This window comes from Thunnus thynnus, chromosome 15, assembly GCF_963924715.1.
Source record: "Thunnus thynnus chromosome 15, fThuThy2.1, whole genome shotgun sequence".
Classification (NCBI taxonomy): domain Eukaryota; kingdom Metazoa; phylum Chordata; class Actinopteri; order Scombriformes; family Scombridae; genus Thunnus; species Thunnus thynnus.
In genome coordinates, this window is record NC_089531.1 from 12021669 (window position 1) to 12039343 (window position 17675).

Below are 17675 nucleotides of genomic sequence, written 5' to 3' on the forward strand. Positions count from 1 at the left end.
GGAGGACAGTGGAAAACTTCCCATAGTCACTATTTGCAAGTGTTCAGGGCACTGGAGAACTCAAAATGGAGATTACCAGCAGTGTTATCTACATACTAAAGGAATAGTTGTCAACTGTTGTGTAACAGTTATATAATAGGCGGAGTTTGGCATGTGTGTGGGTTTAAAAATGTATTTACTAAAACTGCATTAAAGCAAGGTTTAGTAACACTGAGTCAGTAATGTAACCTGACGCACCAGATGGTTTGTTATACAGAACCCTCTAAGAAGTTGTCTTTGGAAACTGTTTGGAAAAGTGCAGGCACTTCCAAAAAATACTTTGCAGGCGATTACATGAACCATCTGTCTATCACCGTCTACCCTTGTGAGGCAGCTGGATTCGCAAGATCACAAGATCACGTGAGAGCTGACGGGTCTGAACCACCGGTGGTTCTGACACAAGTGCATAACTTGTAGCCTGAAAAGATGGATTCTCGTGTGATCACTAAGTCGTGATCTTGCAAATCCAGCTGCCTCGCAAGGTAATCAATAATGAGCTTCAGCTGACATAAGGCATCCGTGTTTGTTATTTAGTGATATCTAGCACAAGGTTGAATATATCTGAGCTTTCTAAACTCTAAAATGCAACTTGCGGATTTATCTCTTGAGTCTTTGGAAAAGGTGGTCAAACCAGCAGAGCACAAAATCACCTGCAGGAGAAAGGATGGGAGAAACTGGCCATCTGGTCACATTAGAGGACCACACAAAGATGAATGCCTGTGACAAAACCAGAGCTGTCGGTGTGTGTGCACACGAACAAGCTCTATTTGAAACCATGGTTCTAAAAGCTGACCCTGTGCTCCAGCCACAGGCTAACCAGCTCAGGGCAGGAATCAGAAAATGTTTGGAGCAAAGTCTTTTAGCCGTTATCACTCTCTGCATTTCATACTGGGCTTATCTGATGACCATGGGGCCACTGTGAAGAGGATATAGAGAACACAGCATGCAACAGGGAGAAGGGTTTACTGTGTGTGTGTGTGTGTGTGTGTGTGCACATTTGTGTGTGTGCACAAGCGTTCCAAGCCTGTCTACGTGCTCTGGTTTGGCATTGTTTATTTGAGAAAATGAAAATGAATGTGTGTTTTTTTTGTCACAGTAACTGCACCATCTTCAATACCAGCAGTGACTTTCTGGTTCATTAATAAAACTTTAAGATGAAGAAAAGCAAAGACATTTAACAATTAAGAATCACCAGAAGGGTTGCGGCTACAACTCAGACCGTTTTGTGAATCTATATTCCTCTGTTAGGTGGAAGATCTGTATGTGTATCAGTATGTATGCCTGCATATGAGTCAGGGTTACATCTTGGGCATACGTCAAGGCCATAGTTCTACTTACTTTTTGCTCTTATCACAGTGATATTCTAGTTGTGAGCTGCAATTTTATTTTACTAATTTTACTAACCTCAGTATGTTAATGTGCTCACAATGATGATGCAAATATGTTGATGGTTAGATAACCATCTTGGTTTAGCGTGTTAGCTTGCTAACATTTGCTAATTAGTACTAAACACCATGTACGGCTGAGACTGATGGAAATGTGATAGTTTTGCAGGTATTTGGTCATAAATCAGGTAAAATTACAATTGACCGGAAATGAATCAAATATCATGGAAATCAATGCAAAATTGTCGAGACATTTCACTCAAAACCAAAAATGTCAAACTGCTTTTGGCAACACAGGAAAAGTCAAGGGATAGGATTCATCATCTGGGAACCCTGCATTCCTATACAAAATTGTGTGTCAATCTATTTAGCAGATGTTGAGATATTTCTCATAATAAGTGAAAACTTTGACCTGCTGGCGGCGTTGCAGGAAATGGGTGGGTGGGATGGGTAATCCATCCAATAGTTGTTGAGATATTCTAGTCTGAACCAAAGTGGTGGACTGACTGACCAAGATTTCCATCCATAGAGAAACACTGCTAGCAGTAAAACAAAGAGACTTTTTTGAGATCTACCCCAGGAGCTGTGTGTTCAGAGCATTTAAGCGATACTCGATTGGGTAAAAAGGAGCTTATGACGCTCCCTTACGGTACAGGTTGCTCTGTTAGTAGGAACAGTGGGGTATTTAGACAGAAGAATAAGCCGAAGCTTTGGATGAGCATGCAGGCAGTATAGTTGATCCGTGTATCCGTTTCTGCTCTGTCCTCTGTTTTTCCCCCTCACCCACACTACCCTCGCCCCCAGAGGGATGAAAGGAGGCTGTTGCACATTTACCAAAATGGTTCCTGTGGCTCTTGTTCATCAGTGGGTCCAGCTGCTCTGATCCTTTTCTTAATCTTGCCCTTCTCTGTCCTCTCTCCTCTGATTATGCCAATATCCAGGCAGGGGATCTCTCCCTCTCTGTCTCCGTATCTGCTTTACGAGTGTCACATTCGATTAAGTCCCATGGGGAAAACGTAGCCTTGGCTGTAACCTGATTAAATTGACAGCATAAGGTGGTAGAAAAGTATGCGTGGGTCAGCGAGCGTACGCGAGACCAAAAGGAAACAGTGGGGGCGATCGGTAGATTGGTGGTCTTGATGGAGACATACAAGCCTAGTTTGTTGCTACAGAACGTATCTGCAACAGTGGGTGGGCTGCAGAAACATTACAGAGGAAGAGCACATCACCTCAGAGAGAGAGGGTGCGAAGGAGAGGAAGAAATAATAAGGACAAAGAAGCATGGAAACTCAATGTTCTCATTGCTTCAGGAGTAGGTCAGGAGTGTGGCAAAAGAAAAAGACGTTGGAAGTTTCATACCTCAATATATATTCTCTTTCCTGTCCCATTCTGTTTCTTTCCATCTCTTGCTGTCCCCTCTTTTCTTCCCCTTTCTCCCCTTCTTATCTTCCCACCCCTGTATCTATTCCTTAGCCTTAGCCTGTCACCATTCTCAGTTTTGTCTAACACTGTATTCATCTTTCTATCACTCCTCTCTCTCTCTCTCTGTCTCCCCTGGTCTTTCCAATCCTCTCTGCCACCCTCGGATGCTGTGGCCCAAAGTGATCGATGAAGCTGGATTTCGGTAATCTGTTTCATTTGACATCTGTCTCACTGCCGGCCACAGAGATTTAGCCTGGAATGGGCAAGAAGCTGGAGATATTCATAGGCGCTCATGCTCCCTCACACACACACATGCAAACAATCTGTCGCTGAGGCAGTGTGCCTGGAATCGTCTTTTTATCTCATCTCTCGCTCTCTCATAAACCCCCTGATGGGTTGTGCCTGAATTTATAAATAATGCAGAAAACACTGGCCACTCTGCTCCTCCTTTTTATCCATACATTGCCATGTCCATGCTGAACATAAGATGATCCCAACAGTACCATCTCAGGAGCAGGGCTGATTATCTGGAACCAGTTCTGAATTGGAATTAAGGGTGAAACATGCTTTGTAATTCAACATATAAACTCCTGAAAGCAAAGTTTAGATCTCCTGTGCCTTGGTCAGTTTGTATCCATGCACATGTCAGAGGTAGCACTTAGGGCAGATGCACTACATGAAAATGATTTCATAGTGGGGAGAAAAGTATGACTAGCTAGACAAAGCATTTCCTGTAGCACGGTAAGAGAATTCAGTGTTTTTTTTTTATGTCCGCTGTCGTAATCAAAGTTCCACACAATCAGCATGTTCAACTCAAGTCAAGACCAATATAAAACGGTGCACAGATGTTTTTTGTGCATGACTAAACACAGAATGTTTTTATTCATTTTACATGTAAACTAAAAAGAATCACAAAATCCTCTCTTGCTTGTGATGAATGATTGTTTTTGGCAGCCCAAATTTGCAGAGATATTTGCTTTCGGTGTGCAAAAATGGACAAAATTTGATAAGAACCAAAAACAGAATCTTAACCAAAATGGACAAAAATATAAATTAAACCCGAAATAGTAAAGCTAAATCAATAAATCACTTGATTTGTATGATATTTACACCAAATACAAAAGTTTAACTTCAGAGGTGGCAGAGATAATGAGTCACTGAGCTAAAAAAAAGTGTTGATTAAGTCAAATCAATGGAATCCAGCCTATGGTAAGTATGTACCCAGTGTGTATGTATCAGTGTTTGTGTGTGAATTATTCTTACCATGTAGAAATAGGAGAGACAACAGCCAATAGTCCAAAATACTGAGCCTGTCTTCACTGATTTCACCTAAGAGAGAGAGAGAGAGAGGAGGGAAAGAAAGAGTGAGTACAAAATGGTCTAAGAGTCACAGCAGTATGTTGGCCGTGCTTCAACATCAAATAAGACTTAGAGACCCACAGTTAGGACAGTATTTCAGGGACGCTAGAAACTAAAGCACCACATGCTGCACATTTTCTGCAATAATGACATGATGCTCTCCTTCCATTAAAATAGAAAAATCTAAAATCTGGACCGAATGCAGACTTCTCCTCTAAAGTTTCACTCAACTGGTTTTATGATCCCCTACTGTTGAAACATCATAACCCCATTAAAAGCTCTGTTTAATTCACAAATGTGAGTGTATGTGACATGGGTTTTGAGACTCTAAATATTGCTTATTCAAAATGTATAAAACAAACTTGTATTTGCATTAAGAAAGGGTTAAGAGGTGCTTAAAAAGGTTTATTTTGTGCCTCTTTAAAACTAGTTTAATAGTAATGGCAGATAATGTAACCGCCAGCTGTGAGAGAGGATGAGAGGAGACCAATTTAGACTAGACCACCACCATCATTTTGTAAACAAGCTATCTTTCCCCCGCCACAGGCCAATAAAGCAGGCAAGTGTACACATTAACATTTAAAAACACACTCAATGGAAAACTTAAATGCACACACAGAGAAAAAAAGACACTCAGAGCTCTTTGGAGATATTAAACGCCAGTGATGGGGATGGATGGTGAGTCAGTCAAGAGGTCTGATTATGTCCAACAATGGTGGAGCAATGATTTGTTGATGATGGCGAGTCAATGATCACTGGACCAAGATGGTTTTGTCTTGCTAAGATACACAGCGTCACAGACAACCAGCAATCAATCGCCTGCATGCACAAATAGACACTAATACTGCCTTGTACATACAAAAGGGACACTTAAAAGGACATTCCACCAATTTAACACATGAAGACCAGTTTATCGGTCAAGAAGCACTACACGATCTGTGGACACATTTGTATAATGAAGCATTAAGGGAACTGTAGGCATTGCTTGACCTATAGACTAATCTGTCAACCGATTTATATGTTGTGTTTTCTAGCCTGCCGCCATTAGTGTGGCAGCAGAGTCGAACTGAACGTTCTTAAATTTACAGTGAAAGCACTGATGATTGGGTTAATCATGTGTAATCACCGCATTACTGCATGGGTTTATAAGGGAGATGCCACAGCAATAATGATGCCTTGTTTACTCCCGTCTTCCACTAAATGTAAGAATATCTTTGCTTTAATTTGTAATTTGGACAATATTTTTTTTTTTTTTTAATCTGTCTCTTGTGAATCCACTAAATTTATGTATATAAGTGTAACATTAAATTACTAGAGTGCCTTTTTAAAGAAGACATATCATGTACATTTCCAGGTCTATATTTTTATTCTGAAGCTTTACTGGTACATCTTTGCATGATTTACAGAAAAAAAAACTCCTTATTTATCTTATATTGGCCCTGTATACAGCCCCTAAGTTCAGCCTCTGTCTGAAACAGGCCATTTTAGCTCCTGTCTCTTTAAAGCTCACCTCCCGATGACCCCACTCTGTTCCGATTAGCCAGCTCCTGAAAGCTGCCCCTTGGGATGCTACATAAACAAACAGCAGTAGTATGACTTCACTTCCTTTTTCCTGTTCTTTACTTGAAATGGAAATTTCTAAAGTTCATCCGTGCATGTTCAAGCCAGAATCCTATCTGAAATATGTGAGTGGACAAGGCGAACAACCTGTGGAACAACCTTAGCAACAAAGGCTACAGAACAGACATTATTGACATTATTATGAGGAAGTTGACGCAACATTGCGAATGGAGCATTCAGAGAAGCCTGGGCTTTTGACTTTCAGGGAGCATTTTTTACATACATTCACAAGTTTTGGATCTTTGATCATGTTTAACACTGACATCCAACATCATAACAGTATAAAAATTAAAGAAAATCACACTTTGCCACAAAAATAAACCTCAAGTGGCATTCTCCTAGTGTGTAGGCTACAGTAAGTGGGTCGGTCTGTGGTGACCTGATTATCATACCCCCTTCCTGTAAGAGAAGGTGGAACTTCTGTTTATGGAACAGAAATGTCACCACATTTTTGGGCACTGTAGCTCTGTTTAAGTTGACATAACGTGACAAAGTTTTATCTTACATTGACAAAGGAACAGCCACCTAAACACAAACCAATGAATTGTTCCACATTCAGTCTTTGTTGCTGCTGTTTACACCAGAGCAAAATCAAACATTACATGAGGACAGGATGACAATAGATGCTGTACAGTCTTCATACGTCAGTGTTCTCCTTAGACAATATTCCCACTCAAGCCATGCCAAAGCTAGCCTTGTGTTGTCCATTCAGTGCATGTACTGTACAAGTCATGTTCAAGTGGTGCCCCAGCTCCTTCTCCCAACTGCCCTCCCAGACTCCTCTCCCTTTGCCAAGACACAGAAGTCACACAGTGTGATACCAGTCCAGCTAATTAAATGTGAGCCGAGAGAAAGAGTGGAATTACTGTTACAATAATGTAGGCATGGTGCATGGGGTTAGAGCGAGGGAGGGAGGCAGTGCAACTGCAAGTGTGTATGTGTGTGTGTATTCATGTTATGATGAGCTATGGTGTTAAAAAGAGCAGCTCTCCTGGGTGCGAGAGGATTCAATTATAGATTATGTGAGTGTGTGTGTGTGTGTGTTGGAGGGGGGGGGTAAACACAGAGATTAAGCGAGTGGAGTTGAATGGGTTATTAGTGGATAAAACGAAGGAGTCGGATAATGAAGATTGGGCTGAGACTTGAGAGAACAGCTCTGAACGTTTTCACCATGTGGAGGAGAGCACGGGGGTGAAGAAACAAGGAAGAGAGCGGAAGAAAGGAATGAGCAATAACGAGATACAGGAAGAGAAAGCAAGGCGGGAAGCAAGACAGAGGAGGCAGAAAGCAGAACACAGCAGGGAGAAAACAATGGCGGGGACAAAAGAAGACAAAGACAATTAAAGGGAGACGAGACGGAAGAAAGACAGAGGAGGAAAGGAAAATGCAGAGACAAATGTGCGTAAATGAGACTGATAATGGGAAGCAGTGGCGCATGGCCGGGATGATTGTTTTTCAGGGCCCTTGCCAAATACAACGGTGCACGAGGGGTGGTAGGTGAGTGGAGGGGGATTTTTCTTGATGGCACTGCTCCGCTGATGACACATCACCTTAAGAGGCGGTGATGACTGCCTCGAGGAACACCTGCCTCACTCGGAAATGTATTGCGCATACACACAAGATGACAAGAAGCCATTACAATAATGCAGACACAAACAGATGTCCCTAACACACCCTAATACACATTTCCTGGTGTGAGACAAATGGTTATCATGACAGCTCTTAGATAAGTCCTGAAAAGTTTAACGGTGAATTTTGGAGGCTCTCGCAGAATTAAAAATGATACAAGTTGGACACAGGAAGAAAAGATCTCAAATATGTGAGAAAAAACATTTAAATGTTGAGACTAAAAATATATGTATGTTGGTGGAAATTATGGCTGCAGGTAATGATTATTTTCATTAACAATTAATCATTTTGTCTGTAAAATGTCAGTGATTGGTGAAAATGCCCATTATAATGTCCCAGAGTAACAGGTTAAGTCTTTAAATGTCTTATTTTGACCGAACAACTAGTGGTGTAACAGTACACAAAACTCATGGTTTGGTATGTACCTCGGTTTAGAGGCCATGGTTCACTACGATTTCTGTACAGCAGGAGAAAAAAAAAAAGTAGAAAATAACATTTTGGTCTTTTATTTTGAAAAAAATAAACATCCAACAATAGCTCATTGACCGTAACTATTGTTGAAACAGTTGAGTTGTGCTGCAGTGGAAACTATTACTGGAACATGCCAACAGACACACACAGTTTCATAATGAAATTGTGAACATTTGTCTTTGGATTTATTTTTACTTCTCTTATACTTCTTATTGTGACTAATTAGTTTTCACCTTGTTTTACGCTGCATTGTAATAAAAGATTGCACCTGTCTATGTGATGTCCTAATTGGTTTAAAACAGTCATCTAATGTTTCATAATACTTGTTCTGGCTGAAAACACCACATTTGTACCTTGTTTTTTCTGGCACCATTGAAAAAGGCACTGCAGTGCAAGCCAACATCATTACAGCACTCAAATAATCCAGAATTGAATCATGAGCTCTCACAGGGACGGCCAGAACTGGAGTCTTGAAGCTTTAAAAACTGTTTTGCATTGAATTGGTTTGTAAAACTTATAACTATGTGTAATAACATAACCAAAGCTAAATACCTATACAAATACAAAATCATGACAGACAATATGCTACAAAACTTTATATTTTATTACTTATTATAGAGATAATTACATCTAAATGTGTCAGCTCTCTACTTCAAACAATCACCAACTGCAACCATGATAAATAAAATGTCAAACTTTAAAATAACATATACTGTCAAAGTAATGTCCATATCTGTTCTTTTCATTTGCCAGGTTGATGGAAGGCTGCTGTTCTGACTGACTGCTGGAAATTATCGTGTGGTACTGGTGGTGTCAAAAAAAGGTTACATGCCAGCAGGTCTGGCATGGAACTGCAGTCCTTGAGAACTTCGACAGTATAAAAGCTCCATCTCCCGAACTATTTGCTCCAGACTTTGTGGTACCTAAAGAAAAAAAAAGGTAAAAGAACAATTTGTACATGATGACTCTCTTTGATTTGTAGTAGTTTTTGTAGTAGTTGTATTTGTAATTGTAATTATAAATACATTTAAGTCAGTGGTTTAATAAAGCACATTGGGTTTAACATACAGCAAAATGCTATCCCTGTTTTTCATTGCTGAACTGCGGACATTATGGTTATAATCCAAGCCTGCAGGCATGGTGCAAGCCTCATACACAGGTGGGCTGAAGGAGAACATCAAGATGTGGTTGTGAAATGACTCCAGTTCTGCAGTTGATCTATACATAGTACAAATGGCAAATTACAAAACACTTAAAACATATTTTCTCTAATAGATGAATGATAAAATATATCCTTATTTCTTCACCCGATACTATATGTCCACAGTGATCCATTGTTTATTATATTATCAAAAATGCAGAACTTAGATCTGGGTCCTGTGTGCAATCTTGCTCAGTCCAGATGTTGCTGTGGCTCTCTGGCAATGGTCTGTGGTGGCAGGTGACATGGTGCAAAACACCAGTCTACAATGACTGGAATCAAACAGACAATTTGGGGGACATAAGAAAGTCAGTTCAAAAAGTAATGCAATAGTCAATAACAATGAATAATAAATATCAATAAAGCCCTAGAGCTGCAAAAGAAAGACTTGAACCAAACCAACCTTGTACCCAGTTGTTGCAGTGCAATATCTTCTGCCAATTCTTGAATTCCTGACAGGAATTTCTTCATCTCTGTAGTAAGTACACACACAGCATAGTTTATAGCATATGCTAAAACATCACGTCTACAGTAGAGATAGCAGACCTGCTATCATTTGCTTTTACAAACACTACATAACTTTCAATTTCACAGCTGTTATGTTTTTACTTTTATTCTATGTGTTCTCTATGACTAGCAGGACGTCTGATAAGGAATAAAACTTACTCCTGACCGTGGCTACATCATTGTATAAATCAAAGGGAGCGACACAAGCCGCACAAACTGATGACCGACAACCAGAGTCCTGGGGTCTAATTAGTGGATACTAAAAAAACTGGTGGACATGAAAACATATAACTCACAGACCATGAATCAATTCTGCTCTCATGCTTGTGACAGCAAGACAGTGGCAGCAGACCAGGAGGCTTTTGATTGAGTTTACATAGATGTGACTGGTTGATCCTCATTACAAGAAATAAAAAGGAAGTCATGTCGCTTAGCTCACCTGCTGCTGCCATAAACGCACTGCGAGTCTAACTGCACACAGCCCTGCATGAGCCCAATGAGCCCAAGTTTCAGGAAGTTTCTGATGTGCACCGGAGGTAAACAACACATTTAGATATCACAGGAAAAATGAAGTTAGCAGCTTACCTGTCCAGGAAGCAGAACGGCAAGCTCGGAGTCCAACTTGAGGCCAATACGATTGCGTTCTCTTCATCTCTGAAATACTTCGCCGATATATATTAATACGCGTTTTATTAATTTTATAGTCAGACTGTCTTTTGATCTTTTTGATAAGTCTGGCTTCCTTTTTTTGGGGTTGCTTTGCAGTGTAGGCAGTTTTTGCCAATGCTGGAATAACGACTTATTCTCCAGGATTTTCCGCCATTGAATCAGACCATCTGAAGGGACATGCATGTGCATCTGCATTTGTAGAACAGCCAATAGGAATGCCTGCTCTCTGAAATGACACGCGAGTGGCTTGAATCTCCCATCCTAGGCTAGATTTTCTGAAGCCTGAATACAGAGCCAAGAGGAGGTGCTGAAGTCTAGTATTCTGCCAGACTACTTGAATTACAACATGCTGAAAGGTTATTATGGAATTGTTGTCCAGTGATGCCCAAAAATAAAAAAAACTGCCTACCCCTGCTTTAAATCGACTTATTGTTGCAGTTTTTTGTGGAAATGGTCGTTACTTGTGGGATGTTTAGTCCCTGCTGCAATAATCTTAGGTTTGTCCCTTGTCTTGAGCTATATAGATGAAAACAGTGTCCTTGAAATTTAATTTTATCGTGAAGAATTTGGGCAATGCCAGTGACATATAAGGTCCCTTAAAGCTAATTAAATTCTGTTTGTTTCTTTTATGTACGTGTATTAGGGTGTGTTTCTTTTTTCAGTATTTACTGCACATGTACATATGAAAGCATGTGTGCATACATTTCCTAAGACTTTTTGGCTACCAAATATGCACTGTATGTTCCTAAACCCTTCCTGTGAGTGCAACTATCAGCTGTTTGGTTTCACTCCACTGAGCCAGTAAACTGACACAAAGCCAGTCGTGTCGTATCGAGACTTAAACTGTAGTCACAACAGGCGTGCTCAGCAGCCACCTGGACACTAAACTGAGGGTCAATGCCAGATCAGTGACAGTGAGTGAGTTCAGAAAGGACCACAGAGCAGTCTGCAGGCTCCGTTGAGTCAAGTGACTCAGACTACCTACAAACAACATGAAGAGACGCATCCATGCATGATTTGACAGCAACATAAACTGGGATGGCTGAATCCTTGGATGGATAAAAGGTCCCTTCCAGCCCGACGGCAACTGTACTGCCAAGCTTGTTAATGCTGTGACAAACAGCAGTGAAGCATGGCATGATGAAATACTTGTATCACTACTTCAACCTGGATGAAAGCCCCCTCGCCACAGCACGTCTTTTGGCTCAAGCAAAAAGAGATCAACACCTTGAAGGTAAAATAAAAAAATTGGACAAATATCCTACAAGCTACTATTACCACTCTGACTGCCTGTGGCATGCATAATGAAAGCTCTTTTCTGTGCACTTACTAAAACACCCTTGGAAGAAGACAAGAGTTAGAATACCAGTTTTACTGCTCATCACCCTGCCTGCTCCCACTGCCGTTCACCACTAAATCATATGAAGAAAAATTTGTCTCTCTGTATAACTTATTTGAGAATTCAAATGACAGTTAAATTATAGAAAAAATAGCAAAGACATGACTTAAAATTGGAATATTGAAGAAGATACACAATATGAAATTGGAAAAATTAAGTAAAAATGGAAAACCAAAAAGAAAAGACTTTTAAAACAAGTAAAAAGGTAAAATATAACAAGCAGTATGTAGATGAAGAGTTGTGCAGCATTTACAACGACTATGTTTCATTTAAAGCCGCGTCTTCATGCACACACAGGCGATGTGAATACATCAAGTGACAAACTCAATTCCCATGTTTGCTAATTAAACATCTGTGATGATGAGGCAAACATGTCTGTGCATTTGTTGTGTGGATAGTTTAGCTGTAATAGTAGCCTGAATCTGTTAGTTTGTGCTGTCCAGTAATTGACTCAGCAAACTATCAGATGAGACAGAACATTTATCTTGAATGCTGATGTGCAGTAATGTGTGGGCTCCGAATAGATATCTGCATAAATGTGGGACTCTTGCACTGTTTCAAGCAGTGAGGGTGTTTTTTAACAGCTGCGGGCGGTCTCGTTTGAACGCCATGGGTATAATGAAAAAATAATCAGCGGAGTTTAAACAAAACTGGGGTTTTATTTGTCTGTCTTGTCTTTACAACTCTGGTACACTTATATGAACAAGCCATGATTAGTTTGTCTCCGTGCACCAACACATCCAGTTAGTCGATAACGGACATGTGGTTCATTTGCATTGTTCTCTGGTTCCAATAAGATTGCGGCATCCTATCATGTAGTTGTCTTTTCCAGATAATACCAAAGCTTCCAGCTTACAAAAATAAATAAAAATGTCCTTTGTCAGCAGAGATGCAAAAGAGACAAAAAGATTTAGCAAAGAGTAAACAGATGAAAGCAAATGGTGAATTTCTTTACTGTAATTTCTATTCTTACTGTTTATGAAATGTGCTGTTTAAAGCCAAAGATGATGGCTAATGGCAGCGTTGGCTATGCAGCATCAATACCAAAGGACGGCTGTGGCTCAGGAGGTAGAGCAGTTCGTCCACTAATCGGAAGATGGGCGGTTCGATTCCCGGCTCCTCCAGTCTGCATGTCGATGTGTCCTAGGGCAAGATACTTAACCCCAAATTGCTCCTGATAGCTGTGCCATCAGTGTGAGAATGTGTGTGAATGGTTAGCTTCCTCTGATGGGCAGGTTGGGACCTTGCATGGTAGCCCCTGTACCCATTCAGCGTATGAATGTGTGTGAATGGGTGAATGTGATTTGTAGTGTAAAAGCACTTTGAGTGGTCGGAAGACTAGAAAGGAGCTATACAAGTACAGTCCATTTACATCTGAAACGACGCTTGTATTTACAGCCAGATATTCAGGATATTAAATCATTTCCAGTGATATTACTTGAACAGCCATCCTCCCATGTTGCATGTCCATTCAAGAGAAGCACTTGCAGGTGGGGACAGCTTTTCTGTTTGCTTGATCTCTGTTATATTGGTAAAATCTACAATATTAAATCTGGATACGCTTAAAGGTCACATATTATGCAAAGTGCACTTTTTCATATCTTTTCAACATAAATGTGTCCCCGGTGTGTCTGGAGACCTCCAAACTATGAGGAAAGACCATACTTTCTCTTTAGATCTCCCCCAGCCCTTCAGCAGGCAGACAGTCCCCGCCCACTGACAACCTACTTGATCAAGTTGTTCTGTTGTTGTGCTGCAAGAACCAATCTTTATGTCCTCCCATCATCTGAAGAGGTGAAGACTTGTTGGTCCCCACATCAACTGGAAAACTGTTGTGTGTGTGTGTGTGTGTGTGTGTGTGTGTGTGTGTGTGTGTGTGTGTGTGTGTGTGTGTGTGAGATAGATTGATACTGGCTGTCCGTGACCCTACCTCAAACTTGGAGGCTGTAAGTTTTGCCATGTTTTATGCTGTTTGTTTTACTGTTTATTTAGAAGATTAGCCTGTTGAACTTGGCGTTAGCATGTCACGTGGCTAATACGGCTAATGGAAGGACTAATGTAGGACTAATGTTTTTAATAGATTAGATGGTGGTAACTGTTTTTTCATGTTGCTTTATGTGGAACTTTATAACGTTACTGCAGCGCCAGTAGCTAGTTTTGTTGTTACACGGAAGCCTGTTCTGCTCCGTGATCCTCACCGGTATGCGTGTGTTGCTGCTGTAATGTTATATAAATGTGCTTGATAGACATGACATGAAGGTAAAGATCAGTGTTCACTTTTTCTTCCACCTGCCAAAGTGGCTGGTGGATTAGAAAATTCCAACAGCCACCATTTTGTAACTGCACTTTTATGTGTAACCAACTTTTATGTAATGTTTGTCTTGCTTCAGAAAAAAAGTAATTAAAATAAAAAAATTAAAAAAAAACAACTAATACACATTTTTTCCATAAAATGTATTAATGTAATATTTATTCCCTTATGGTTATCAATTTCTAATTCTCTCTCCCACACACACACACTCTTCAAATACACAAAGGCAAAATACAGACACCCAAACAGCGGGGCACTGAAGATCCGATTTAAATGAGAACTTTTATCAGAACTTTAACAATCTACCACACATAATAACACACACACACACATTTATTGCAGCTGTGCCACACTTTCCTTGTATGATGCAGATCACCTCCTTGTGGCCTTTGGATGCTTCGTATCAATTTTAAATTTTTGGTGCCCACAGTAAAGCTGTCTTTTTTTTTTGCTGCCAGCCGAAGCGTGATACAGAATGTTGGAGCAAAACATTGACTGACTACTTTAATCAAAAACTAGCCGGTCACGTAACTCCCCATTGTCGGTTCATCTCCACTTCTCACTGAAAAAAAAAAAATCGCCTTTTAACTTTTGGTTTGTCAGTTGTCTCTTGCAGCTCCACTGAATGCCAGCGGCCACCATGGCTGGTTGATTGAAGCCAATTCACCAGCCACTTCACAAATTCACAGGCGTTTGGCTAGTGGCGGACGCTAATTTCCATCCCTAGGAACGATACACGTGTGAAAACAAAGTAGTCAAACTGCAGGAATTCCTTTGCTTGGCAACGTTGTGTAACTTGGATTAGCACCCAGCAGATAACTTGCTCAGACCGTAATGCTGTAGTGGCCCGCTGGGCAATGTGTGTAAAGTCAAGCCGAGGCTAATACGATCACTCTGATCCACAGATATACTTAGCGTTACTGTAATACTAGTATTAGTGACGCTACTGCAGCTCCATTGCAGTTCAAGTGTGAATATGAATACTGTCAACAGCCCTTGGTCTCCTCTGTTGCAGTCATATAATCTTGCATTGTATCACGGCCTGAAAGCCACAATCAGTTCTGAAGTGGGGCATGGGGAACAGCAGCTTACTTGCATTTAAAGCTAAAGACACAGAAACAGCCAATCGACAACAGGACTGAAACAGAGGGTTATAGAGGCACGCTAGGATGCATTTTCAGCAAAAAAAAAACTTCAAAGACATGCCCTGAGATAACTTCTGTTGTGATATGGCGCTACATAAATAAAACTGAATTGATTTGAAAGTTTTAGGGTCTATATTAACTTGTTGAAAAGGAGTATAACATGTGACCTTTAATATAAACCTCCATATTCATTCGACACGTGCTCCCACGAAAGGTTAACTGTGCAGGCGTGGAATTCTTTCACAGTGTTCATGGTAACTGGCTTACTGTAACCTGTTAGCTTCACAAACATGAAGCAATATTGTTAACAGAAAATAATTTTATGTACTCAATGATATGACAATGTTGTATAAATAGAAGTAAGCCCACTGTGTTCTAATAACAGACAGTGATATTTATGCATTCAGATTATCTGCACTTTTCCTCCTGCGACCCTCTCTAGCTGCAGCAGCAGAAATACAATTATTTTTAACAGTAATAAAGAATATTTTTAACAGTAATGATATCCTGTATTAAAAAAGATCTATCCATTAAAAGAATGTTCTTCATGACAGAAAACACCAATTTCTCAAATTCTTAAACATATTTGATTTTCCAGTCTTGGTTACTTAATTTGTTGAAAATATTAGCGTACATGCAACATTTCGCAATCATTTGCAGAGTATATCTTTTGTTATTTCTTAGTATTTCTAATGACTTTTACATTCAGCACATTTCCACAGAGCAATTCTAAAGATATATGTATTGCTCTGCTCTTAATCTGTTAAGAGCATCTTAATCGGTTAACATGTTGCATATAAATGACCTTCACAAACCCACCCCCCCCTCTTTAATGTTAGGAGAAACCTGGTTTAACAGACACAGCTGATAACTAATCTGGAAACATTTTTCTTTCATTCTTTTCTCTTTCAAGTTTCCTTTCCCCATTTTTTACAGAATGAAAAATTCCTCAATACTTGTCAAGGTCAGTTTCAATAACATGGAAGAAGGGGGATGCTGATGGTTGTTTACAAAGCAGAGCTTTTTCCATTTCACACACTCGCACATGCACACACACAAGCGAGATGCATTCATGTGAGATAGCTGCAGGGCTGTAAGGCAGCTGCTGATGTAACTGAAAAGAGTGGACAGACTGAAGTAAAGTGAAGTCTGTTTCAGACATCGTTCAGCTTGAAAAGCCCCTTCCTTCCTTCCTTTCAAAAATTATTTGCTCTGTAGTTCCTGCAAACATCCAACCTCTATTCAAAAATAACCTTTACTTCTCATCTGTGGGATTGCTTTGTTTGGTCAAGGTCTAGCTTGCAAGGATACCCTGGACAAATAAGGTTTTAACAACTGGAAGAAAAATATTTTTGAAACACACAAAGAGACCGGTGCTTAACATAAAAAATAGATTTTTAAACCTTTGAAATGTTTACTGAATTGCGATTTTGTAATTTTCCCAGAAGTCCAGAACCCAAAGACATTCAGTTTACCATCACAGAAGACAAAGAAAGCAATAACATCCACACATTTCAGAAGCTGGAACCAGCTAATGTTTTCCATTCTACTAATTGATTAACTAATTAATTCACTAATTGTTGCAGCTCTACATGTGATAATTACATACATACATTCTACGAGGTCAGCTGCTTTTTGAGGTAAAACACAACACACACACACACACACACACACACACACACACACACACACACACACACACACACACACATATATATATACATGTACACACATATACATAGAGAGAGGGAGAGAGAGAGAGAGATTGAGAGAGATACAGACACAGTCACACACAGAGGAAAGTAAGGTACCTTAGGAGAAGGGCTATTCAATGTTTAACCCAAGATCTTTCCTATTCTACTCTTGAAGGTCATGTTATTGTGAAGGTTTCACAGTGCAGCATGTCATTTCCTGGACTCCACATGGCCGGCATAGATGCCCAGTGTGCCTAGATAAATAATTCAACTGTTCTGTGGCCAAGCAACACTTCAAAACAGGGATACACAGGACTGTGCAAACACTACTGGACTAGAGATTTTAACATTGTTTTTCAGCTAAAGCAGATCTTAAGCCAGATCAACATAGTTCAGGTGTTATTCTGATTCGTCACACATGCCTACGTTACATTTCCATGTACGTGTCTATGATAGACGCTTTCTTTCTTGCATCCTGAGGAAGAAATAAGGAAGAATTCATCAAGGGACTAGTGTACGTACCCATAGATAGTAGGTGAACTGCAGGGCGAAGATGGCGATGCCCTCATTGTCGAAAGAGCCAGCAACAGAGCGGGAGATATAGCCCGGGACGATGGCAATGAAGCAGGCCGCCAGCAGTCCTGCACCCTGGTTCCACAGCTCCCGTGTCAGCAGGAAGGTGGAGATGGCGGTCAGACCACTGAACACGGGTGCCAGAAAGACGCACACATCACGGATGTGGACCGTGATGTGGAGCAAGTTGAGCACATAGTGGATGAGGCCTGCAGTCACCATTAACCCTGGATATACCTGAGTAAGGGAGG

The 17675-nt window shown here is 40.4% G+C and overlaps 1 protein-coding gene across 1 annotated transcript in view; it reads right to left on the reverse strand.

The window, feature by feature from the left end:
• LOC137198713 (dolichyl-diphosphooligosaccharide--protein glycosyltransferase subunit STT3B) overlaps window positions 1-17675 on the reverse strand; it is an 84262-nt gene that overhangs the window by 24191 nt on the left and 42396 nt on the right. Inside the window, exons 3-4 of the mRNA XM_067612606.1 lie at window positions 17374-17661; window positions 4110-4175 (exon numbers count right to left, since the gene is read on the reverse strand). Of these exons, the coding sequence (XP_067468707.1) occupies window positions 4110-4175; window positions 17374-17661 (354 nt within the window). The remainder of the gene's footprint in view (window positions 1-4109; window positions 4176-17373; window positions 17662-17675) is intronic.